Source organism: Equus quagga, chromosome 8, assembly GCF_021613505.1.
Source record: "Equus quagga isolate Etosha38 chromosome 8, UCLA_HA_Equagga_1.0, whole genome shotgun sequence".
Lineage (NCBI taxonomy): Eukaryota > Metazoa > Chordata > Mammalia > Perissodactyla > Equidae > Equus > Equus quagga.
The window spans coordinates 94,567,055-94,593,648 of NC_060274.1; the positions used below are offsets into that span (position 1 = coordinate 94,567,055).

General features: G+C 38.5%; 1 protein-coding gene across 4 annotated transcripts in view; it reads right to left on the minus strand.

Moving 5' to 3' along the window:
- The window catches only part of DOCK4 (dedicator of cytokinesis 4), a 432,596-nt gene that overhangs the window by 163,231 nt on the left and 242,771 nt on the right, over positions 1–26,594 (minus strand). For all 4 annotated transcript variants that reach the window (XM_046670233.1, XM_046670234.1, XM_046670231.1 and 1 more), the window contains exons 13-15: positions 10,891–11,016; positions 1,737–1,861; positions 776–938 (exon numbers count right to left, since the gene is read on the minus strand). In XM_046670233.1, coding sequence (XP_046526189.1) covers positions 776–938; positions 1,737–1,861; positions 10,891–11,016 — 414 coding nt within the window. The remainder of the gene's footprint in view (positions 1–775; positions 939–1,736; positions 1,862–10,890; positions 11,017–26,594) is intronic.

Below are 26,594 nucleotides of genomic sequence, written 5' to 3' on the forward strand. Positions count from 1 at the left end.
CAGATATATGCAAATAAGATATAAATCTGAGCCAATCAGCAGCTTTCCTAGTGAACTCACACGCCCAGAAAAGTCCTCATGAGTTCCCCTGAACTGTCTGAGAGCTGGATCAGCTCTTGGCTAGAGAGACAGCAGATGGGCTGGGACTGCCTAAGGCCATCTGAGCCAGTCTAGTTTTCAGTGCTGTCTCTTCCCTTTCTGTCTAATCTTTCTAGACTGTGAAACCAATGAAGTGACTTTTCTAAAGGTTGGCACCTGGGCTAACAACTGTTGCCAATCTTCCTTTTTTTTTTTTTTTCCTGCTTTATCTCCCCAACCCCCCCCCGTACACAGTTGTACATCTTAGTTGCAGGTCCTTCTAGTTGTGGGAAGTGGGACGCCGCCTCAACGTGGCCTGACGAGTGGTGCCATGTCCGCGCCCAGGATCCGAACCCTGGGCCGCCGCAGCGGAGCGCGTGAACTTAACCACTGGGCCACAGAGCCGGGCCCCTGAACTGACTTTTATGAAAGTGATCATTTAAGAAGAACCCTGTAGATTTCCAGAGGGATTTTTTTCCTCCTTCTCCTTCTTCGATGTTTCAGAGAAGTTATGGGTTCTTTGAGAAGAAGTGAGCCCAGTCACCCAACAGGACTCCACTTGCCTTCATTTCTCCCTCATGGAGGTCTCTGGTTTGTCACACGTTTTCTACAGATAAGCCCACACTGTCATGACAGCTCAACAAGCACACAATCCCAACACAACAAAGCCAGGTAGCCAACCCCACAAAACACTTACTGGAACAATGCCGAAACTCAAAGCGGATATGCGCACCCCTGAATTTATCCACAGGAATGGGAAGTTTCAGCAGTTCGGACCACCTGGGACTGTTGTTATGATAAAGCACAAAGGAGTGGTACTCACTAGCTGGTGGCTCTCCAGAGCCGAAGGAGATATAATCCTAACAAAGAAACCAAACAGGTTAAAGAGAGCTTCATTTAAAGATTATTTTGAAAGCAGGAGAGCAATCACTCTGCTATATCTGCCTGTTCCCCAAATAGCACTTCACGTGAAAGCGCTTGGTCCTTAGCAGCGCTCCTTCTGCTAGTGGCTGTGTCTGTTTAATTCTGATGCTGGTCTCCCAGGGCCTACTGTGCCACGGGTGGAGCTCAGTGATGGGACTGAGATGGGCAACTGCATGCCCAATTAGGGGTTCAACTACACAGCAAAGTTCTCGACCTGTTGCCGACAAAGCACATTCTGTGCCTCACTGGGAGACTCACAGAGGCCTGGGGCTCACGTGAAAGTGAAACACTTCTTCCAGAAAGAAACCTGCTATACCACCCAATTAGTAATACCTCAATCTGCATGCCCTAGTTTGGTCAAAACGAAAACACGCAGGATTAAATGTGGTTTTTGTTGTTGTTATTTTTACCAATTCCCAAGGACAAAATGTTTATCTCCAAAACTATGACAGATGAAAAGAAAAAAGTCAAATGGCATAAGAAAATACTGCATTTAAAGAATACTGCTAAGAAGAAGCTGTTGACACAAATTAAACTATAAGAGCCTTTTTGTTTTTCTACTTTCCTTTCTGAAAGACATCTTAATGATTTTTCTAAAAAAGGAAAACTACATAGGGGTGGAAAAGAAAAATAAGATTGAAAACCTTGCAAGTCAGAAATTAACAGATAGCATCAAAGATGAACCCAAAGCAATGATGTGGAATTGTACCGAAAAGTAACCAGCATTAACGTACCTTCAAGGTCTGCCCACCACTCTCTACAATGAACATTGTAACTTCCACATTTCTAGCCACGCTCTTCCCTCCTTTTTCAAATTCTCCTCTTTCTATAGTGATGTATAAGTCATTCCTCATTTCACCTAGTAGGAGAGGAAAATTAAAACCATGTTATATATACTAGGAAGCATAATAAAGGACTCTATCAAGAAAAACTTCAGTTCATAAAATATACTGTTTATAGCATATACATATAAAAGTATAAATATAATATATTGTACTTTTATAAAAGGGTCCCACCCTCACTGCCAATATCCAAAAAAAGTAAAGGCCAGCTTCTGCTAGTATGAATTAGCAATACCGAAAATGTGCATTTAGGAGGTGAATACTGGGTTGAGTAGGAAGGTGTTGTCAGGTTTCACCATTTTCCAATATTTCCCTCATTTCATTTATGAGGTGTGATTACAAAATGACAGCCTAGCAGGGGTGGCTCAAAGAGACCAGTTTTAATATTTCATAGTCACAGCACTTAGAGTAGAAGAAATACCTATATGGAATAAAATGATAGGACTGCAAAGGGTACAGTTACAATTTAAACCTTTTCCAAAATTCATGGACAAAATGATCTCACTGCTGGAAAAAGCCAGATTAGTGCTTTATGAATACACATGTAGAATAATTCAGTCATACAGACAAACTTGGCTTCACATTTCTTACCATGAAGCTATAAAACAAATGGGAAAGGCCCTGGACTCAAACAGACATATTCTACGCACACGTATACCACCTATTTTTTCTCCATTGGTTATTTATAAAACTTGAATGCTTTCTAATCTTGCCCCTTTCTTATTACTGCAAGAAAAAAGAGAAATTTGATGTCAACTAGCAAACGTAGGCAAACACCCCGACAGTGCGTCTGCTGTAAGAATTAAGTTACGGGTAAGTGGTGAGTGGATAGGGAAGTGAGAAGTAAGTAAGCAAAGTGCTACTAGAAAGTTTTTGAAGGTAAATGTTGGTGAGGTTGGCATGGCTAAATTTACTTTTACTTAGCATAGCTTTCAAACATTTGAAGAATCAAAAGCAATACTCTTTTTTTCTAATAAAAAACCTCCCCATAAGGAAGCAAATTAGTGGGAAGAACAATAACTGTGCAAATATGCCCACAACTGGGAGATTTATAAAACTTCCTGACCAAAGTGTGTTCAAGAAAGTACCCTGGCTTTCAAAACCGTGGGGGAATACCAGTGTGCCTGGTCACCTTCCTCCATAAAGACCAACTCTTTATGAAGGCATCATCTGTGAATGACCTGGGCTGACCAGGAAACAGATGGGCCATAAAATAGAGAAAGTGAGTAAGTCCTAAAAAGGACGAAATATTAACTACCCTTTACAAAGAGTATATAAAAAATACATTAATGGAAACAACTGATACAGTGGTCTCTGTCTTACAAATTTCTAGTACTCTCATACAGCCCATGCAAATCAACTTGGGAAGGCAATGAACTTGGAGTTCCAAGAGAAAAGCAACATATTTCAGCATATTGAAAATTATATTTGTAGGCTTTGAAAGTTTTTTGTTTTAATCATCTCCATTTAAAAAAAAAATTTTTAGAGAATGGCCCAGTAACTTCCACAAGATTGCTAGGGTTTTTACAAGCCAGTTCATTTTACTACTCATATATATTTATCACTATACACACACACATTCTTAATGCTATTTATTTTAACACTTCCATTATAGAATGAATAATCAACTCAGACACTTTGTCCTCTGAACCAATCAATTTCAACTCAAATTAGGTCTGGTAGCTAATGGTCTGCACATATGCTATTTGAACAACATGTTTGGGAGGAAATTCTTGACAATAGTTTTCCCACTAACAGATCTGGCAGGTAAAAAACCACACACAAATCAAGGTACTTGAGAGCAAAAGATGTTAGTTAACAATAGCAAAATTCCTTTGCTTCTTCGAGTAGGTGACACATAATGAGTAGCTCTGCTTACAAATAGACTATAAAACAAACACTGATTAATGGGAAGTATAGCTCCAGGGGTTTTTTACCTTAGAAATTTCCCATCATGAGTAATTAGCTTGTCCAAACCACATGGGGACTAACTGTCCTGCAAAACGAAGAGTAAATATTTCTTGGGAGGGGGACTTCCACTTTCATCTGCTGGAAGGACAGGGCAACTGTGACTTCAGCAAAGGCAAGGAGGATGAGGGAGGTTTCCAAGGCAACCTGTTTCCTGTCTGCAGGCTAGGACCAAAGAAGGATAGGGGTGGGGGAAGAGTAACGTACTGGCAGCACCATGAAATTCTTCCTCCATGTATTCATTCAGCAAATATATCTTGAGCACCTACTATGTGCCGGAGATTATTCTAGGCCCTGTAGAGTCAACAGTGAACAAAGCAAAAATCCCTTCTCCACAGAGTTTCAGTTCTAGTCATGGGAGGTCTTGAATATAGAACTAAAATATATAGCAAGTTGAACAATAAGTGCTGTGAATAGAAGTAAGACACAGAAGGGGGATAAAGAATGTTGAACAGGGGCATGGGGTGTTATATGAGAGAAGCCCCACTGAGAAGATGAGAGATCTGAGTGTTTCAACAAAGGAGCAAGGTTAAAAATGGCATTAGCCTACTAAGCCAATCCTTAGAGCCTGTTTAGCTTATAACTTAGTTGGAGTCTTCTATCTCTCCTGAATTCAGAAGAGATTCTGAATTCAAATAGGCCTGAAGGATGTAGGGTCACAGGAAGATTGGAATAATAAGATCTGGATTCAAGTCTTCTTAGCTACTGTCTACTCCATGTGATATTAGTCTAGACCGAGTAATATAAACCTCTGGGCCTCAAGTTTTGGTGTTATTAAAATGGGGTAGGGATGGAGAGGTGGTAGGAGCAACAAGACCACTTTGTTATGTTATGCTGTTTCTATGACTTAAAAAAGAACTTCTGGAATATAACACATTCATAAATTAGAACACCTTACACATCTATGTTAACTTTCTGTTCCTTAACCATCACTATCTCTGTAACCCCTTTGTCTTTTGCAAACCTATTAGACAAAAATAAGATTTCTTTGAAAAGAGAACACATGACAAGAAGAACATTTCTTCTGGATGACATCCTACATATGTCTCTCCAGGAATTTTGCAGCTTGCTGTGTTCCAAAACTACAAGGTGCCATGTTTTGCCAAAATATGCAGAAGGATAAAGTTGAAACAAGTGCTAATTAAAATCAATACACTTGAGGTGGGTTCTGGAGAAAACTAATAAGCCCAAAGGTGTTAAGAAAGCATCTTGGGTAATTAAGAGACAAACCATAAAGTGAGTATGAAATGGATCCATAGCACCAGTGTGAAAAGCTACTTTCCCGACAATGTTTATTAACACCTTTCACTTCTCAAACGTACTACCCTGCAAATTTGATGTGCACGACACTTTGCTCTGGTTAAGCAGGCCCACTGGCTGGGAAGCCTTTACACACGTGAAGGCTTCTCAAAATATTACTGTAGATGAGATAAACATAAGGCCACAACACTAGGAACAAATTCAAGAGTTAAGTGACTGCAGCCAAATGGGGTCAACTTATGGCTTGACCTTAACTGGCTTGACTTTAACAGGCAAAAGGTCTCCATTAGTAGCTGAACACCTTGATCCTTGCTTCTATCCTCTGAATGCTTTGGATCAAGGCACAGAGTGCATGCTCAACACATCAAGTAAACCATTGCACCCAGCCGCAGGGGCTAGCCCAGTGCCTTATCTGTGCTGTATATTTGTTAATATTTATGGAACTAGAAAAGAAAATTTCTTGTCCTTCAGTTAAAAACAAATCAACATGTGCAAAAGACTATGGGTTTTTTGTGAACTTAGATGATGACGATGACGATGACAGTAGTAACAGATGACAGTAGTATAGTAGTTAGGTACTTTGCCAAGTGCTACAAGTAAAACATCTCATCTTCACATCAACTTTATGAGAAGACCTTATCATTTCCATCTTACAGATGAGGAAACTGAAGTGTAGAAATTAAGAAATGTGTCCAACATATTAACAATATATGTTAAAATAAAATCATATTTTTTCAGTATGAAAAAATGTAATTCAACAGGGTGAGAAAGGCCATCAAATAAGCTAGTGCAATTTAGCCTTTGTTATCAGAAGACCAGTGCCTTCAGTAATGAAGGTATTAGTTCTACTCTATTTCACATTGGTCGGACCAGTCTGGAAGTACTGATTTCAGTTTTAGGGACCATCTTTACAGGACAGAAACAGATAGAAACAATATCATCCAGACCATAAACAATATGGAGAAAGGACTCAGAACTCATCAGAGGAGGGATGATGGAGATAAGAGAGTTAACTGAATTTTAAAATGTTGAGGTTCCAAGCAGAAAAACTCAACCCAATAGATAGAAGGTAGAGGGACACCAGTCCAAAATGAAAGAGGTCACTTTGAGAGATGACCTGATGATGTGCTCTTGGTCATAAATATCCAAGTATGAGCCAGAAAACTACCACCAGGGACTTGAGGAAGAAACTCACGCACTGGACACATGACTGGGCTAGAGGGCCCTTTATGTGGTGGCAGGCAGAATAATGACACCTCCTTACCTTCCCCCCACAACAAAGATGTTCAGGTCCTAATCCTAGGAACCTGTAAATATGTTACTTTACATGACAAAAGAGCCTTTGCAGATATGATTAAGTTAAATATCTTGAGATGGGGAGATTTTCTTGAATTATCAGGGTGGGCTCAACATAATTACAAGAGTCCTTAACAAGAGGGAGGAGAAGGGTCAGAGACGGTGATGTGATGAGTGAAGTAGAGGTTGGAATATGTGGGGCCATGAGCCAAGGAGTGCAGGCAGTCTCCATAAGCTGGAAAAGGCAGGGAAATGGATTCTCCCTTAGGGCCATCAGAAGAAATGCAGCCCTCCAATAGCTTGATTTTAACCCAGGGAGATCTGTGCAAATTTCTCACTTCCAGAACTATGAGATAATACATTTATGTTGTTTTGAGCTATCTCATTTGTGGTGATTTGTTACAGTAGCCATAGGAAACTAATACAAGATGCCACCCACACCCAAGCTTCTATCATTCCATGACGCCTGCAAGGGGCGCAAGAGATGGGGATAAGATTCACAGGTAACTGGACATCGAAGCAGACCACAGACAGGGAAAATTTATGGGTGGGTTGAAAAGTTACCTTTGGATTTCTCACAGAGTACACTTCAGTAAAACCCCTCAATGTTTTCTCTAATTTCTGTCTGTTCTCGTTTTTATTTTGCTTTATTTTAGGGGAATACTATGAGATGTTTCGCTTTTTGGGGGGCAGTAGCTTTCTAATTTTTGTTTATGACTATTTAAGCAAGCAAGCGCAAATGATCCAATAGCACCAATGACAGGCTTACCAGAACAGTGTTGCACAGAGACAGGAGCAGGGATTGGCTGTGGCTCCCCGCTGCTCATCACACTCTAAGCCAAAGCATGAAGATCTGATAGGGCCAGTGGGGGCAAGTCCTACACCCTTGGACAGTGGGGCCTGTAAGCTTCATAATTTGTGAGGCACCAGCCCCTGCCCCAGTCTGACCTGGGGCTGGGATCCAATGTCAGCGTGACATGGTAGAACCACAACCTCCATCTCTCTTCAGTCACTGTGGCATCCATTGTTTGAAAGGCCACTATCCCTTCCATGGTCAGGAGGTTCTGCTCTGAGCTGAGTGGTTGCACCTATATGATGCAGAGGCCCATGACTTGGACTGGGGGGTGGTGAGCTTTGGTTAGATTTAGGATATATTTTTAAGTAAGATCAAATCATATCATATTTACTCCCACCTGGTTTCTCCAAAAGAAGGCTTATCTCAAGAAATTCCATCTGTTGATGTACATGTCTCTATCAGTAAGTGGTAAAGAATAATAATGCTTATATTACATATCTATAACATATTTCTCACTGCAGCCTTATAAAGCATTATACAGTCAACTTTGACCAAATAGAAATTTGACTTACCTCAACTACTGCCTAAAGACCAAAGGAAAAGGAGACTTACTCTGGATGATACTCTTTAAATAAATGAATAAATCTTGATATGTCTATCAAAGCTACTACTGCTGGCAGCCATTTGAAACACAGGCTCTGCTAATTGTTTTCAGTGAGTCTCTAGCCTCTACATCTCAACCCTTCTCTTCCCCTATCACCCCACCATTTTTACTTAATTTCTTTTAGGGTTAGGAGCTTCAAAGATCTTGCTTATACTAAAAGTGAATGCACTGGAAGGTACTAATTAGGGGTTCCCTAACAAAGAGTGACAGTTTGACCAGTTGATATATGAGAACAAGTCTCCAGGGAACAGGGTACAGGTGGGGAAGATAGGGTAGGGAGACAATGAAGAAAGTAAAGACAATTTTGCCTAGAAAGAATCATAAACTTAGAGTAAGAACTGACTTTCAGGGAGGGGGTGGGGGACACAGCCTGACCTCCCACAACATTCATGACACATCAGCCAGCTTTCCTCCAAAATGTCTAGTGGATGGAAACTCAGTCCTTCCTGAGTGTCAGCAATGGCTTGGGCCCTGCTTTGCACAGAGTCTGTTAAGACGTTCAGAGCTGGGCTGTCCAACCACTGCCACATGTGGCAACTGAGCACTTGAAATGTGACTTGGCTGAAAAGAGGTGTGCTGTAAATGCACAATACTAAGCAGTTTTCAAAGACTTAGGTTGAAATAGAGAGTGTCAAATAACTCAGTCAGAATTTTCTATAAGGGTTACCTATTGAAATGATAATATTTCGGATGTATTGGTTTAAATAAAATATATTGTTAAAGTGAATTTCATCTTCCTACGTTTTTTAAGTGGCTACTAGAAAAGTTAAAATTACATTTGTGGCTCGTATGATATTTCTATTGGAGAGCACTGATTGAAATATTTTTGCTGCTCCCTCTCTCAGGGGCTCAGAGACCAGACGAGGGAACTTTCTGCAGTTATTTGGTTTGTAGGTGGCAGTAATGGAGCTTCACAGAAAGTGACTTTTCTTCTTTGGAAATTGGATACCCTAAGAAATAAAGTGCTGAATGATGGACCGTGAGCAAGAAGGAGGGTCCAGAGGACTTCTTGATAGCTCGAAAGCACGAGGGTAGATCTCCTTACACCAGGAGACATCAACTGCCAGTGCAACAGCCAGACCAAAGGGAGCATTTCTGTTTTCATGATTTTCTCATTCCAGAAAGTGTTTGGCATTGATGACATTCTGTGATCCTCAGGAAGAGTTTTGTGTACATTCCTGTCAGTGTCAGGACCACAGATAATTCATTCAGCAGACAGGCAGACACTATGCTGATGAACTTGGTCCTGCTGGTATAAGCACGCACCTGACCCCTATCAGAACACAAATGAACTCAGAAGGACAAGTCTAGAAAATGGAAAGTAAAAAAATCATGCTAGCAGAATGTCAGTACAACACCGGGATCAGAAATGTTCACATACATTTTCTCATTGAAGAATTCAGCTCAAGTTTTCATTAGAGCCACCATTGAGACTTAACTGACAAGTCAAAATTCTGAAAATAACAAAGAAAAACAAAACAATGACTGTGTGTTGGCCAATGTAAAAACTTCCATTGAGTTGTAAAGTTGCTTTCAGCTGTTTGAGAAATATACACATCTCTCCCTTCTCCATCTAATTTGGAAGATTAAGAAGTCAAAGAAGAAAAAGGAGAAAGGAAAAAGAAGGAGGTGCATTCAAAAACCTCTTGCAGTCCTCGGCACTTCAGCCTTACGTCTGGGAGGTCTGATCCCCTGACAGTGTGGACCTTGCTACTCTAACACGGTGCGGGAAACGGACAGAAGCGAGCCTTATTCCACAGAAAGTTCATTTCCATCATTAAAGCCAAACAAGAGCTGCATGAGCACAGCACATCCCAGACAATTACTCAGCCGGTGAAGTGTCATGTTGCTTTATATTTTTCCATTTCTCGATGATACTGCCCAGAGACCAAGCTGAGCAATTCTTCTAGCAGCTGGCTACATTCTGTTCTAAAATATGTTTTTTATATTAGATTTGCCCATCAATTTGCTTCCCAGTGGGATGAAATTTTTTTCTTTTTTTGTTAAAGAGGAAATACCAGTTATTTATAGCAACTCAAGGAAATAATGAACGGTTGCAAGAGCCACTGAATAACATGCCACCAAGTAAACAGTTCTATAAACAGTCATTTCCAACAACAGCAGCATGAGATGCTCCGGCATACTAAGCCAGGTCAGGTCATCTCAGGAAACTTTCCAGGCTGTTCTCTTATCCTTCCCTGCATGAACAAATTCCCATAAGGAGATGACAAAATGCTGCAACAGACAATGCCGGTCAGTGTCTGCTTCTTGTTAGGTCTTTGGTCACGGCAATCCTACCATCGGTCTCACAGCTGTGCCACGGGCCTTGTCAGATGCAACTTCTTGAGCTTGCCTCTACACATGGGATTTAAACAGTGATTTAGAGGATCTTGTTTCCAAAAATACCGTCAACAATCTGGGACTATTTCATTTGGTCTATTTTTTTTTTTTGGCTGTGGATGGTGGGATGTGGGGGCACTGACAAATATTACCACTTGGCATTTACGTTAACAGTGTGACTCTCCTTAACCTCTACCTTCTCCACTTAGAAACAAATACTTTTCTGCAGTATTTTTTGGTTGTTAAAAGAGATCTGAATTATATATACAAATAGAGATAGGAAAGGTGTAGAAATACATGTGGCATTTGCACATGGCTGTTTATGTACATATACATATCTCAGGTGGAAAAATCCTTCAAGAAAGGCTAACTATTGCTCAATAACTATTCTTATAAAAACCTGTAAGGATATCCCCTCAGTGACCTCACTAGCATCTTCCTCCAAAGGGTAAAGTATTTCCTGTATACTACTTCAATTTTCCTTCTTATCATGTCATAATGTAACGTAGTCATGGCCCCCACAAGTTACCCACCCTAATATAATCAAAATATAAAGATATTTTTTTAAAAAACTTTTGCTTATTTATTATCACACACCTCATTTCATCCTTCAGGATGGCCCATTTGAACTCTTTGAAGTTGATAATTTGAAAAATTTCTCAGATGTTGAAAACAGACAAAATACTCATATTTCATCATTTGGTTCATCCCAAGTCACTTACCAGGCATAATAATATTAGAAAAACCCAACTTCCTCGTTATGGACACTCCATGAGAAAACACTGATGAGTACTCTCTTCTGATTTGTTCAATATCTCCGTGTAATAGTTGTAGGGAAACTGCTAAACCTAAAGTAAATGAGACATACCAGAGTTAAAAACAGAAGAACAGACATAGCATGAACCAAAACTGAACTTGTTCAACAAGCCCAAATCTCTGGTATCACTGTTTCAAGCTAAGGGTTAAGAGTCAGACAAAATCAACAGATTCTACAGGAATAATATCTAGATGACACCTTTCCAACTTGACCACCTGAGTTTTCCATTTATAAGGAGGTTTAGAGCAACTGGAAAAAACTTGAGCAGAACACCATGAAGAGGAAGTCTGAGTTCTAGCCCTGACACCCTCTTGTCCAACCCCTGCCAGATGGAAATGTCCCTGCACCAACACTCATTCCAGAAACTGCCAGTGGCTACCTGGCCTAGAAGGCATTGATCCCAAAATGGGAGTTTTAATTTTTTTTTAAAACTCTCTGAGGTCTACAAATAATTACTTACCAAATATCATAAAGATGAACACAAATCTAAAGACATAATTCAAAAATTTTAAGGATATTTATATAGATTTTCTTAAAACTTAAGTAACAAAGGTGATTCTAATGCAACCAAGATTATATTTTTAATATTATATACAGTATAAACTTATAATGGCATTAGTTTCTACTGAGAAGAATTTAGCAGAATGTAGGTCACTTTGACAAACAAAAGGAATTTAGTCAGTAAAGTAGTAAAATGATATTTTTTTTTGGCCCCAATTACAGTGACCTTACTACAGTGGGATATATAGAAGATGAATGACACTTTTTTCATATATTATTTTTCCCAACTCTCAGGCAAAAACTACAGAAAGAAAATTAATGTCATGTCTTTGTGAATATGTTTGTATATTTCCAAGAGGCTACTTCTCTTCCAGCTTTTCTAATTACCTCTTCCTTTTTTCTTCTATTATTTTAAAACAAGAAAGAATTTAAAAAGGCCCTCACTTACATTAGTGATAGAAAATGAAACCAGTCAGAGGTGACTTTTTAAAAAAAACTTTCAGACATCATCAACCTGAACTCAATTTTAAAATGAATTTGGATGGTAGAGTCAAGAGGATGATCAATCTGTACTCAAAAGCTATTCCATCTACCTCATTATTTATCACCTCCTTTCACTCAATAATATATATACTAAGTGTAAGTTCTCCCTTTCATTCATAATTTATAGTGCTACAATGCTATCTACAAACATAAATTCTAAGAATGACAACAATCATGCAGGAATGAAAATAAATGCAAAACTAATTTGCCACACATCCAGATTAGGATTTCCTTTCACTCTCCTTCAATAATTTGAATGAACAACACAAAAGCAATGTTTTATGGGTTTGCTTGCTTGCTTTTCAACAGAGTAGTTAAAACATCAGGAAAATTCATCTTTTTAAAAAAAGCATTAGGTGCAGAGAGATGATGGAGCCTTTGCTGGGGTTCAAATCTGACCCCCAAGATGAGGCATACCCAAGGGGCAATGACATAAGAAGGACAAGAGGTGACTCCATCATCGTGTCCTCACTCTTTCTGGTGTGCGGATCTAACAGAATGTTTGTGTCAGAGAATTGTTGTGAGAATTAAATTAAATCTGGCAGGTACTTTAAATCTGCATCCCATTTTACCTAACTCCCCTTTATCTCCTTGCCTACTCCCATTAGATTTGAGTTGGGTGACTGAAGGCAATGGAATGGAGGCGCTTCTGTCCTCCAAAAGCCACAAGGAATGAAGTAGGGGCGATCACGTGGTCTGGATGGTTTGATGGCGACAACAGTCAGCGCAGCTTTGGGATACTTTAAGCAGTACTATCGGTTCCTTTTAAAACCCAGAGGCAGGAGAATGAAGACAAACTAACGTGTTATAATCCATCTGTCCTAGCAGCTATTTCTTCCTGACTCACACGCTCCCACTACCCCCACCTCATCACTGGTATCTCTGTTCTCCCACTTCTGTCCTTTTGCCTTCAAAATACTCACCCACACCGTCACCATCATCATTAACATCCTCAGAAGCTGATATTTGTAGAATAGCAGTGTGTGCCAGACACGGTACAGAATAACGCTCCCTCCCACCGGGGAGAACACTGTTCAAATTCTGGGGTACTATAAGCAACGCTTTCAAATAGAGAATCAGAGGGATTTAACAAAATTCTTGAGATCCTGTGATTTTTTTGTGAGTAAAGATGATTTTAGTAGGACTTCTCATCAAAGGTTCTGATCAGAGACACTGGCAACATCATGTGGTATGTATAAAGTAAGAAGAGAAAAGAATTAAGTGGTAATGAAAAAAACAAAGAGATCGTGCTCTTCAGCATAGGGGCTGCAGGAAGGCAAAGTGACTAGGATTCTTGTTTTGCCCTCTTGGAGCCAGAATTCATTTAACCATCAGTCATCCTTTTTCTTTTCCTTTTTTTTTTTTTTTTTTACATAAGCTGAATATTTTACAGAGGATAAAGAAAAGCATTCAGTCAGAGACAATGAGAATGCTACAGAAAATTAAGGACAAGAAATAGAGAAACAATATATGTTTAAGGAATAGACATAGATATTAGCATGAACAGAGAAAAACATTAATGTTCTCTAGAAAGCAAGAACCACAGAGATGAGAGAGTGCAAAGGGACACAGAGGACCCACGGAGGAGACAACAGAGACGAGCAAGCTAGTGAATAAGGGAAGGCAATGAGGAAGTGACCAGAAAAACAGACAAAATAGTACAGGGAAAAAAGGAAAACCGAGCATGTAAAAGTTGAATGCATCCTAAAGTTTGGGTAAAAGAAATGGTAGTTTTCAATCTGGAGGTTTAGAAAGATAAAGATAAAAGCCCTAGGTATAATGATTCATTTATCTAGCCAAGTGATACCAATATGGGGGAGAGGGGAAAGTACTGCCATTTTGAGGTGACCCAATTTCTCTAGAATAAAGAACTCACAGACAGTGAAGAATTGGAAAGGTCAACTGGGCCAAGGGCCTGACTACAATCTTCTTGGCTCTTCCCAGATCATCAAATCAATTTCCACACAAAGCAAGACAAAGAAACAATGTGATGCAGTGGTGAATCCAAAGGGATCAGTCCACAAAGAGCCACTGCCATACCATTTATTTCTCAATCAGGGAAACACCTGAGCCTATTTTTAGAGTGGTCCTTAATTATCAGGACTATAGTCAACAGGTTGGATAAATGTATCAGCAGAACAATAAGAAACAATGTATTAAGACGAAGAAACTACTCATCACTTCAAAGGAGTGACCTACCAAATACTCACCCATTCCGATTACCTGAGGATTAGCCCTATCCTTTGAGGAGTAGCAATTTATGATATAGGGTATGTTTAGAGAGCAGTATTTTTCTTTTCATTCTCTTCCTTGACAGACAACTTCACTGTCCTTGCCTAACCTATCATCTCTGGGGCTGGGGCAATTTCTAAAATTTGATCTGCACACTTTGCCCTACTCCTGCCATAATTCAAACTGCCCATTTTTGGTAAGGCAGTAACTTCCAGCTTAAGAGGAAGGTGGAAGGTGAGATAGAAGGATGTACCTGATAAAGCCTTGCTCCAAAGGAACTGGTAATCCAACAATGAAGGTAAGACACACATATAAAAATAGAATATCAAGCACAATGGGTTAAGTACATGATAGGAATATTAAAATAAAGAAAAATTATTACTGATTGAGGGAATGTAAAAGCTCAGGGAAAATTTTTTTAACAGGGATTTATAACAACCAATAAGCTGAAGAATTAGGTTAAATTTTTAATTTCACAAAATATATCAATAATGTTTTAGAATCACTTTCTTCTGGCCCTTAATTTAAGTACCAAAAATGAAATTGCTAAGGGAGAAATATTCCTCTTATTGTAAGAAACAATCATTAAACAACTTTTTTTTATATCAACCTAGATACTTGAGTCAATTATAATGATTTGATATGTAATTTTAAACAAAAGTATAGTCACTAATCTAAAGTCTGTCACAAAACAACATATTTTTCATAATGAAGCTTAGCTTAGAGAGCAGTAGTACAGGAAAGAAAGCCTTGGTATCTTTACATCAAATGTAGTTGATTATTTGATAGCTCTAATTTCACAGGAATTGAAACTAACTCACTCTGTAAGATGGTTCCTTTTAAATTTATAAAAATCTGCACTTTCACATAAAAAAATGGCAAGCACAGCATGTTTTATAAGTAGTAGGCAAAATTAACTTTAGACTAGATCAGCCATTTGGCCACCAATGAACCAAGCAACATGGAGCTGCGAATAGCTACAACAGTGCAAAAATGGAAAAGAGTGACAAAGATATTTCATAAATACACGTTGTGATTAAGTGTGCAGTTTAAGAAGTATATCACACAGTCGCATGCCCCGTCTCAAGGGCAACTTCTCTGTGCTTTGGTTTCCACATCAGTAACATAATGAAACCAACTCCATAAAATACTTTGGGCAATACCTGGCAAAAGGAAGTGCTCAAAAATGTTAGCTACTGCTACTACAACTAACCACTGCCACTACTGTTATTATATGGTAATAGAAGAGAGCATTGTTTCTGTTCTTATTCCTCCCTGCTGAAATGTCAAGAAGTTAGCTTCCATCAAAAAACACTCAAGCTTCCCTAAGCACCATACACAGGCAATATTCCTCTTTTTTTTTTTTTAAGTGAGGAAGCTTGGCCCTGAGCTAACATCTGTACCAGTCTTCCTCTATTTTGTATGTGGGACGCTGCCACAGCATGGCAGCTTGACGAGCAGTGTGTAGGTCTGTGCCCAGGATCCAAACCCATGAATCCCAGGCCACTAAAGCAGAGCACGTGAACTTAACCACTATGCCACCAGGCTGGCCCCCCAATATTCCTTTTAATAGGCATGTCTACTTCCCACAGACTAGCCCAAGTACTGCAAATCTCCCAGTTATTTGAATGATTAGGTTCTATGGAGGTTTCAAAGGCAAGTCTGTCTATTGATCAGGAGCGATATTCTTTTTTTTTTTTTTTTAAATTCCCAACCCATATTTATTTATTTTTTTACCTTATTTTATTTTTTTTAAGATTGGCACCTGGGCTAACAACTGTTGCCAATCTTTTTTTTTTTTTTTCTGCTTTATCTCCCCAAACGCCCCCTGTACACAGTTGTATATCTTAGTTGCATGTCCTTCTAGTTGTGGGATGTGGGACGCCGCCTCAGTGGGGCCTGACGAGTGGTGCCATGGCCGTGCCCAGGATCTGAACCCTGGGCTGCCGCGGCGGAGCATGCAAACTTAACCACTCGGCCATGGAGTCAGTCCCCCAGGAGCGATATTCTAATATGGGAGATTTGACAAACGCATAACTGATCAATGCAAGCAGGGAATGTGCACAAACAGACATGTGGAAATGATGAAATTCCTAAAGGCATAGGGATTCTGGTTTTGTGCCCAGATATCAATAAGCCAAAGCTCTGAACAAGTAACAAATTCTGAAATACCCTTGAGAACATATTTAGATGTAATCTGGTGAGGAGGAGAGAGGTTCTTCTATTCTCTTATTCTGTATTTTCCAATTATAACGATTTTTCTTTCTCTTCTTTTCTTCTTCATTTCTATGCTCTAAATGAATTGGATTTTCTCAGTTCCGCTATTTTTCTCTCTACTATTTTGAAAGTTCTATCTTGTATTTCTATTTTTTAAATGTTTACTGGTTCTTTCAGTGAATGTGAATGTTAATTTCTTTCATTTTTCTGAAAATATCTTTATTTCCTCCCCATTTTAAAATAACAGTTGGGCAAGTACAGAATTCAAAGTTGGCCATTAGCCCCAGCAATTTTGAGATTTTATTCCTTGACATTCTAACCTTTATAACTGCTGCTGAGACTACTACTTCTTTGGGGTAATCAACTTTTTTCTCTCTGGCTTCTAGTTTTGTCTTAGGTATTTCACGGTTGGTCACAATTTCTCTAGATACGACTTTAATTTTATTTCTCCCGCTCATGACTTTGGCTTCTTTTTTTTTTTTATTTTTTTATTTTTATTTATTTTTTATTTTTTTTATTTTTTTTTATTAATGTTATGATAGATTACAACCTTGTGAGATTTCAGTTGTACATTTTTGTTAGTCATGTTGTGGGTACACCACTTCCCCCTCCGTACCCTCCCCCCACCCCCCCTTTTCCCTGGTAACCACCGATCAGATCTCCTTCTCAATATACTAATTTCCACCTATGAGTGGAGTCAGATAGAGTTCGTCTTTCTCTGACTGACTTATTTCGCTTAACATAATGCCCTCGAGGTCCATCCACGTTGTTGTGAATGGGCCAATTTCGTCTTTTTTTATGGCTGAGTAGTATTCCATTGTGTATATATACCACATCTTCTTTATCCAATCATCAGTTTCTGGGCATGTAGGCTGGTTCCACGTCTTGGCTATTGTAAATAATGCTGCGATGAACATAGGGGCGCAACGGACTCTTGAGATATCTGATATCAGGTTCTTAGGATAGATACCCAGTAATGGGATGGCTGGGTCAGAGGGTATTTCTATTTTTAACTTTTTGAGAAATCTCCATATTGTTTTCCATAGTGGCTGTACCAGTTTGCATTCCCACCAACAGTGTATGAGGGTTCCTCTTTCTCCACAACCTCTCCAACATTTGTCGTTCTTGGTTTTGGATGTTTTTGCCAATCTAACGGGGGTAAGGTGATATCTTAGTGTAGTTTTGATTTGCATTTCCCTGATGATTAGCGATGATGAACATCTTTTCATGTATCTATTGGCCATATTCATATCTTCTTTTGAGAAATGTCTGTTCATGTCCTCTGCCCATTTTTTGATCGGGTTGTTTGTTTTTTTGTTGTCAAGGAGTGTGAGTTCTTTGTATATTATGGAGATTAACCCTTTGTCGGATAAGTGGCTTGTAAATATTTTTTCCCAATTAGTGAGCTGTTTTTCTGTTTCAATTCTGTTTTCCCTTGCCTTGAAGAAGCTCTTTAGTCTGATGAAGTCCCATTTGTTTATTCTTTCTATTGTTTCCCTCAACTGAGGAGTTACAGTGTCCGAAAAGATTCTTTTGAAACTGATGTCAAAGAGTGTACTGCCTATATTCTCTTCCAGAAGACTTATTGTCTCAGGCCTAATCTTTAGGTCTTTGATCCATTTTGAGTTTATTTTGGTGTGTGGTGAAAAAGAATGGTCAATTTTCAATCTTTTGCATGTGGCTGTCCAGTTTTCCCAGCACCATTTGTTGAAGAGACTTTCTTTTCTCCATTGTATGACTTTGGCTTCTTTTATCTGAAGACTCTTATCCTCTGCAAACCTCTGTAAATTCTCAACCATTTCTTTTCAAATGTTGCAGCTTTCACATGTTCTTTCTTTGGCTTTTCTGGAATTCTTACTAGATGCATGCTGATTTTTTTTTATTCAATCCTTTTTATCTTTTAAATGTTCACTCAGGTTTTTCCTTGGCATTTTCCCTTTGGCGTTGCATTCTGGCTAATATTCTAAGCTATAACTTTTAGTTTATTCGTTCTCTTTTCAACCACGCTCTGATGGTATTTAAGCAGTCTACTAATTTTTCTTCAACGATTTCTTCTTTAAAAGAATTTTGGAAGATCTATTAAATCTTTCTAGTCACTAGAATCTAAGGACTATAAGAGGACAAGGATTTTTATTTGCTTTCCTTAATGCTGTATTACTAGTGCCTTAAATAATACTACACATACAGATGCTCAATTAATGATTTTGATGCATGAATTTGAAAACTCTCCTTAACTTCTTCATGATGATTTCTTTCTCATTATAATTCTATTTTTTTATCTCTTGTTCGGTCATTTCATGACAGTCTATGATCTAAAATTCTATGAGGTCATAATTCCTGTTTGTTGTATCTGCTTACTCTGCCTCATTGTTGATTATTTCATGATTGATTATTACATTATGATTCATTGTGACTCATTTTCAGTGGGTATTGCTTTTTTCACAAGAAGCCTATGCACCGTAGGTGTGTAAGTGGCAATATGGAGTGGTTATACATTTACTTTTTTCAGGCTACTCAACTGGGACCAGATTTTTTACATTGAATTTTATGGCTATGAATTATTCCAAACTATTGAGCTAGTATAAATTCAGACTAATGGCATAAACTTGGAGTTTTGATGTCTCATGGAAGAGTCACACAACTCATCACTTTTTTAAAACAGAGAACAGCTCTTTCTGCTCCAGTATTATAAGAGTCACTTTTGGGTGCCACTTGTACACACCTAAGCCATGTCTCCACTTCCATGGGAAATTTAAAATTTAAGTCCCCAACTGTCAGGGCCTAAATTCATGGCCCCCCTTTCCTGTTAAAGCACCTGCCTGAGTGCTTCGAGTCCTGAGTTCCCTCTTCATGTCAGCAAAACTTCCTTTCCTTGCTTTGAACCTTACTTCTCTATTTCTTACCACGTCTTTGTATAATTTACCCAGCATTTTTATATGTTTGTAGTGGAAGGGGAGGTTATAATAGTTTAGTCTATCATGTTTCAGAAAGCCAATTTACCGTAAAACCCTTGAAATTTTTACTGTTTTCCAATGATGCAAGTAGTCCATGAGAAAACTATGTGTGTCTGCATGCACAGTTAAATAATTGTAAATAAGTAAATTAATTGACTAAGAAAAAATTACTCTACTTATGTAGTATTCAAAGAATATCAATCTAAATTCAAAATTTAATTCAAAACGTGTTCTCTGCTCCAAAGATTTTATAAATGTACCAAAGTATAAAATAAAATCATAATATTTATTAAAAGATTGATCTAAGAAATGTAACACAATTAAAAGTAGTTAACACTGAATAATTATATATTTTTTTAATTCTTCTGAGTTTCTATGTATATACAGAAGAAAAACGATAGAATACTAAAATGTATGTTCTAAAAATATACATGCTAAAAACATCTGAGTTAAGAATAGATGTGCTAATATTGCAAAAATATTTTCACAAGAGGAGTATCCAAAGGTCACATTACAAACCAAAAGGAAAAAAATACATCCCGAGAGTGACCTACAGAGGGAGGAAATGAAGAATATGTTAAGAAAAGGCCCCCCAAATTGCTTCATTTTACTTTTTCTTAAAATAAAATGTCAAATAGAGAACCCTGAATTAGGCTGCTCATCTCAACTCAGCTATAATATTCTAAAGCTTAAGGAAATTCATTTCACAACATGGCTCTAGTTGAAGAAGATTAAAGAAACAAAAAAAATCATCATATATGACATGGCACAAATCTCAATGGAATAAGGCAGGGAATGGTTTGTTTAGCAAAGGGCGTATTTTATTAGAATTGATTAGGGAGAGGACACACAAAGCACAGCAGGGAATAGTGAGCAAAGACAGAAACATATAAAATAGGTAATAGCCTGTTGGTTTCTAAGATAACTGCCATAAAGGCATGCACTTCTGAGGTATGCATAGTTATAGTATCACAATTCTGTGTGGCTACTAATATTCAGAATCCAAAGAGGGGAATATTGGACTGAGGGTAGGATGCAGGGAGAGGGATGAAAGGTTACAGGAGGAGGCTGGGCCAGATCTTGAAAGATCTGCCTTGCAATGCCATGGGAGGGGCTCAAGCCAACATCAGAAGTGATGAACCAATGAAATAGGGAATGAGGGGAACAGATTTTTATTTGGGAATGAGGATCCGGTAGTGGAACAGAAGAAGATGTGACAGGATACATATTATGGATGAATTTAACAGTCTAGGTGAGAATGAATAAGGGATTCAACTTAATATCATGTGATTACAGAAGATGAGAACTACCCTCATCAGTTACCTTGAGTGCACAGAGACTGAAAGTAAACCTACATATAAAGCCAGTCTCTTTCACACAATCCCCAAATAATTTCTTCGTTTCCCATTTTTATTAATTAATAATGCAATTCTGAGTCTTCAGGCTCCAAATCTTCTAAAAATCTTTGATTTCTCTGTCTTTGATGTCTCCAACATCCTATTCTAAGTTGTGTCAATTTTTCCTCCAAAAGGACCATCTAATCTGCTTTTTATTTTGGAAACATGGCAAAATTAATTTTTAAAAAGTCATATTTTCCCTTAACAATCCTATTTCTAAGTCATTATTTTAAGGACATACTCCAAAGTACAGCAGATGGCCCCCACATTATTACTTCTAAGTATGAAAAAATTGAAGCATTTAAGAATCCAAGAATAAGAGTTGGATATGCAAATTAGGGAGTTAGACCTCAAAGGTAGGAAAAATTATGCAACCTCCCAGGACTCAGTAAATTTTTTCATCTTCTAATTATTTTCTATTTGGCACTAGGCAAACAAAGAAAAAACTTTGAGGTAAATATCTAATAATTGTGGTTTTTTCAGTTCTTTATTCATTTGTGAAATAAATACTTATTGAGTGTCTACTATCACTTTAATATTGGGCATTTTAAAATTTAACTAGATTAAAATTCTTTTTTGGAAATCAGCATCATGGCTAAGTGAGTTGTTCCCTTACTCTCTCCCTGTTAAGTTATAACTAAGTGGACATTCATTAACTAGCAGAGGATTCCCTGCACAGCACAACAGGATGTTAGAGAGACGTACACAGCTACACATCTGAAGGTGGGTGGACTGGATTCCCAGAAGGCAGTGGAACTACGTGAGTGCACCCCTCCCACTCCTGAGTGGCAGTGAGCCAGATCTTGACTCTCACACAATGGTTGGCGCGACTATAAGAGGCAGCGGGGACAGCCCAGCCAGAACAAATGCTTTCGGAGTTGCAGCCTGGCCTATGGGAGTGCCTACTGTGCCATAGCAGCCCCAGTGGTGGGAACCCTCTACCTGAGTTGTGGTGGCTCAGCTCCTGCAAAGGCAACCACTCGCTGAACACAGTGCAGGTGAAAAGGAATCCTGCCTGCTCAGAAGGCACCCATATCTGGGGAGCACAGCAATTTGTTGGACCCAACAAGTGCTAGCTCAGCCCATGAGGGGGCAGCCCTAGCTCCTAGTGCAGCACAGGTGAGAAGGCACCCAGCTGCACAGAAGGCACCTCCGCCTGAGGAAGACTGCAGCCTGTGGGATCCACCAAGTGGTGGCTCAGCCTCCATGTAGGAGCCCCTCTCACATAGCAAGCAGCAGTTCAGCTGGTTCCCTGCCAAGCACAGAGGCCAGGCCTGTGGCACCCAATCTGCCCACTCACAGCAGAGGCCCTGCTCACATGAGTGTAACCTGCAGGGTGGCTGTGGCCAGCCCAGAGAAACACAGAGTAGCCCTAACTACAAAACTTCCAGCAGATGGGGCAGAACCAGAAAACACAGCTCCTGCTCCCCCGCAGCAGTGACAGGTGGAATCCATGACCTGATATTACCACAAATATGCCTGCAAAGGATCACTTCATCAAACACCATGAAGAACTACATTAACACTGCAGAGCAGAAGGAAAATGATAAGTCTCGAGAAACCCTTCCTGAACTCACAGAAATTTATAATCTAAATGACAAAGAATTCAAAACAGTTATCATAAAGAAACTCAACTACTTACAAGATAACTCAGAAAGACAGTTCAATGAACTCAAGAATAAAATGAATGAGCAGAAGGAATACTTCACCAAAGAGACTGAAATCTTTTAAAAAACCACAAAGATTCTCTGGAGACAAAGAATACAATTAATGAGATAAAAAATAATCTAGAATCCATAAAATACAGAGATGATGTTATAGAAGACAGAATTAGTGATTTAGGAGATATAAATATAGAAAAGCTTCAGGTCGAGGAGGAGAGAGAACTAAGGTTAAAAAAAAAAATGAAGAAATCCTGATCCAATTAGGAAAAACAACATAAGGATTATAGGTATTCCAGAGGGAGAAGAGAGGAAGAAAGGAGCAGAGAGTTTGTTCAAAGAAATAATAGCTGAGAACTTCCCAAACCTGGGGAAGAAATTGGACTTAAAAATAAATGAAGCCAACAGAACTCCTAATTACATCAATGCAAAAAGACCTTGTCCAAGGCATATACTATTAAAACTGGCAAAAGTCAATGACAAAGAAAAAATATTAAGGGCACTAAGGCAGAAGAAAATAACCTACAAAGGAACCCCTACGAGGCTCTCAGTGCATTTCTCAGCAGAAACCTTGCAGGCTAGGAGAGAAGAGAATGATATACTCAAAATAATGAAAGACAAAAACTTTCATCCAAGAATACTCTACCCAGCAAAATTAGACTTCAGATATGATGGAAAAATAAAAGCTTCCCCAGATAAACAAGAGCAGAGGGAGTTTATTGCCATTAGACCTGCCTTACAAAAAATGATGAGGAAAGCCCTCCTACGTGTAACAAAAAAGCAAAAGTTTACAAAACCGTGAACAAGAAGATAAACAGATAGAATCAGAAAATTTCAGCTCTATCTCAGAATAGGTCAGTAAACACTTAATTATAACATAAAAGATAAAGGTAGGGGGAGCATCAAAAATAACTGTAAACACTTCAATTTAGTTACAAGCTCACAACACAGAAAAGAACAATTTGTGACAACAATAACTCAGAAGGGGAAAAGAAAAGGATGGAACCTGCTTAGACTAATGGAGACAAGAGGCAATCAGAAAATGGAGTATCTCATCTATGAGATCTTTTATACAAACCTAACAGTACCTACTAAAGAAAAAATCAGAGCACAGCCATAATTAATAAAGAAAAAGAAAACCATCAAAGAAAACCACCAAACTGAAATGGCAGAAATACAAGGGAAGAGAAACAAGGGGAATATAGAACAACCAGAGAAGAAGAGATAAAATGGCAGTATTAAGTCATCATATATCAATAATCACTCTCAAAAAAATGCATTGAATTCTCTAATCAAAAGACACAGACTGGCTGGACAGATTAAAAAACAAGACCCAACAATATGCTGCGTCAAGGAAATACATCTCAACTCTAAAGACAGACATAGGTTCAGAGTGATAGGGTGGAAGATGATACTCCAAGCAAATGGCAAGCAAAAGAAAGCAGGTGTTGCCATACTTATATCAGACAAACCAGACTTCAAGATAAAAAAGAGAATAAGCGACAAAGAGGGGCAGTATATAATGATAAAAGGGACACTCCACCAAGAGGACGTAACACTCACGAATATATATGCAGCTAACACAGGAGCACCAAAGTATATAAAGCAACTATTATTAGACCTAAAGGGAGAAATTGACAACAACAGAGTAACAGCAAGGAACCTCAACACCACACTTATATCTATGGACAGATCATTCAGACAGAAAGTCAGCAAGGAAAAACCAGCCTTGAATGAAATACCAGACCAGATGGACTTAATAAATATATAGAGAACATTCCATCCAAAAAAAACAGCCGAATTCATATTCTTCTCAAGTACACATGGAACATTCTCAAAGACAGACCATATATTGGGAAACAAGGCAAGCTTCAATAAATTGAAGAAGACTGAAATCATATCAAGCAACTTTCCTGACCATAATGCCATGAAACTAGAAATCAAGTACAAGAAAAAGGCTGGAATAGTCACAAATATGTAGAGACTAAGCAACATGCTTCTGAACAACCATTAGATCAATGAAGAAATCAAAGGAGAAATAAAAAAATACCTGGAGACAAATGAAAATGAAAACACAACATACCAACTCTCAGGGGATGCAGGAAAAGCAGTGCTAACAGGGAAATTTACAGCAATACAGGCCTACCTCAATAAACAAGAAAAATCTCAAGTAAGTAATCATAACCTAAACCTAACAGAAATAGAAAAAGAAGAGCAAACAAAGCCAAAAGCAAGCAAAAGGAGGAAAATAATAAAAATGAGAGCAGAAATAAATGAAATAGAGACTAAAAAAAAAATAATAGAAAGGATCAATGAAACTAGGAGCTGGGTCTTTGAGAAGATAAACAAAATTGACACTCAGCCAGATTCACTAAGAAAAAAAGAGAGAAAGCTCAGATAAATAAAAAAGTGAATGAGAAGAATTTACAATGGATACTACAGAAATACAAAGGATTATAAGAGAATACTATGAAAAGCTATATGCCAACAAATTGAACAACCTAGAAGAAATGGGTAAATTCTTAGACTCACACAACCTCCCAAAACTGAATCAAGAATAAATAGGGAATCTGAATAGACCAATCACAAATAAAGAGATTGAAACAGTAATCAAAAACCTCCCAAGAAACAAAAGTCTAGGACCAGATGGCTTTTCCAGAGAATTGTATCAAAAATTCAAAGTTTTTTTTTTTTTTTTTAAAGATGCTTTGACAGGATTTTATTTGAGGAAGACATGGAGAGGAAGATACAGGTACAATTAATTAAGCATTTCCTCTATGGCAGACATTTCTAAATACTTGAGAGAAGTATCACCTTTTTTTGTGGTGAGGAAGATTGGCCCTGAGCTAACATCTGCTGCCAATCTTCCTCTTTTTTCTTTTTTGCCATGAGGCCCCAGTACATACTTGTATATCCTAGTTCTAAGTCCTTCTCATTTTTCTATGTGGGATGCCACCACAGTATGGCTTGATGAGTGGTATGTAGGTCCATGCCCAGGATCCAAACCAGTGAACCCCAGGCCACTGAAGCAGAACATGAAAACTTAACCACTACACCACCAGGCTGGCTGCTAAAGAAGATTTAATACCTATCATTCTCAAACTATTCCAAAAAACTAAACAAGATGGAATGCTTCCTAATTCATTCTGTGAGGCCAACATTACCCTGATATCAAAACCAGACAAGGATAACACAAAGAAGGAAAATTATAGGCCAATATCCCTGATGAACATAGATGCAAAAATCTTCAACAAAATATTGGCAACCGAATACAGCAGTGCATTAAAAGGTTCATACACCATGATCAAGTGGGAGTTATACCAGGGATGCAGGGCTAGTTCAACATGCACAAATCAACCAATGTGATACACCACATTAACAAAATGAGGAAAAAAAACCACATGATCATCTCAATAGATGCAGAGAAAGCATTTTACAAGATCCAACATTCATTTATGATAAAAACTCTCAATAAAACAGGTATTGAAGGAAAGTACCTCAACACAATAAAGGCCATATATGACAAACCCAAAGCTAACATCATGCTTAATGGTGAAAAATTGAAAGCCATCCCTCTGAGATCAGGAACAAGACAAGGGTGCCCACTCTTGCCACTCCTATTCAACATAGTACTGGAGGTTTTGGCTAGAGTAATTATGCAAGAAAAAGAAATAAAAGGTATCCATGGGGCTGGCCCTGTGGCCAAGTGGTTAAGTTCGCGTGCTCTGCTTCGGTGGCCTAGGTTTTCGCTGGTTTGGATCCTGGCTGTGGACAAGGCACCAACCATCAGGAAATGCTGAGGTGGCATCCCGCATAGCACAACCAGAAGAACCTACAACTAGAATATACAACTAAGTGCTGGGGGACTTTGGGGAGAAGAAGAAAAGCAAAAAAAAGAAAAGATTGGCAACAGATGTTAGCTCAGATGCCAATCTTGAAAAAAAAAAAAGAAATAAAAGGTATCCAAATTGGACAGGAAGAAGTGAAACTCATTGGTTTGCAGACAACGTGATTTTACATATAGAAAACCCAAGATAATCCACGAGAAAGCTATTAGAAATAATCAACAACTACAGCAATGTTGCAGGGTACAAAATCAACTTT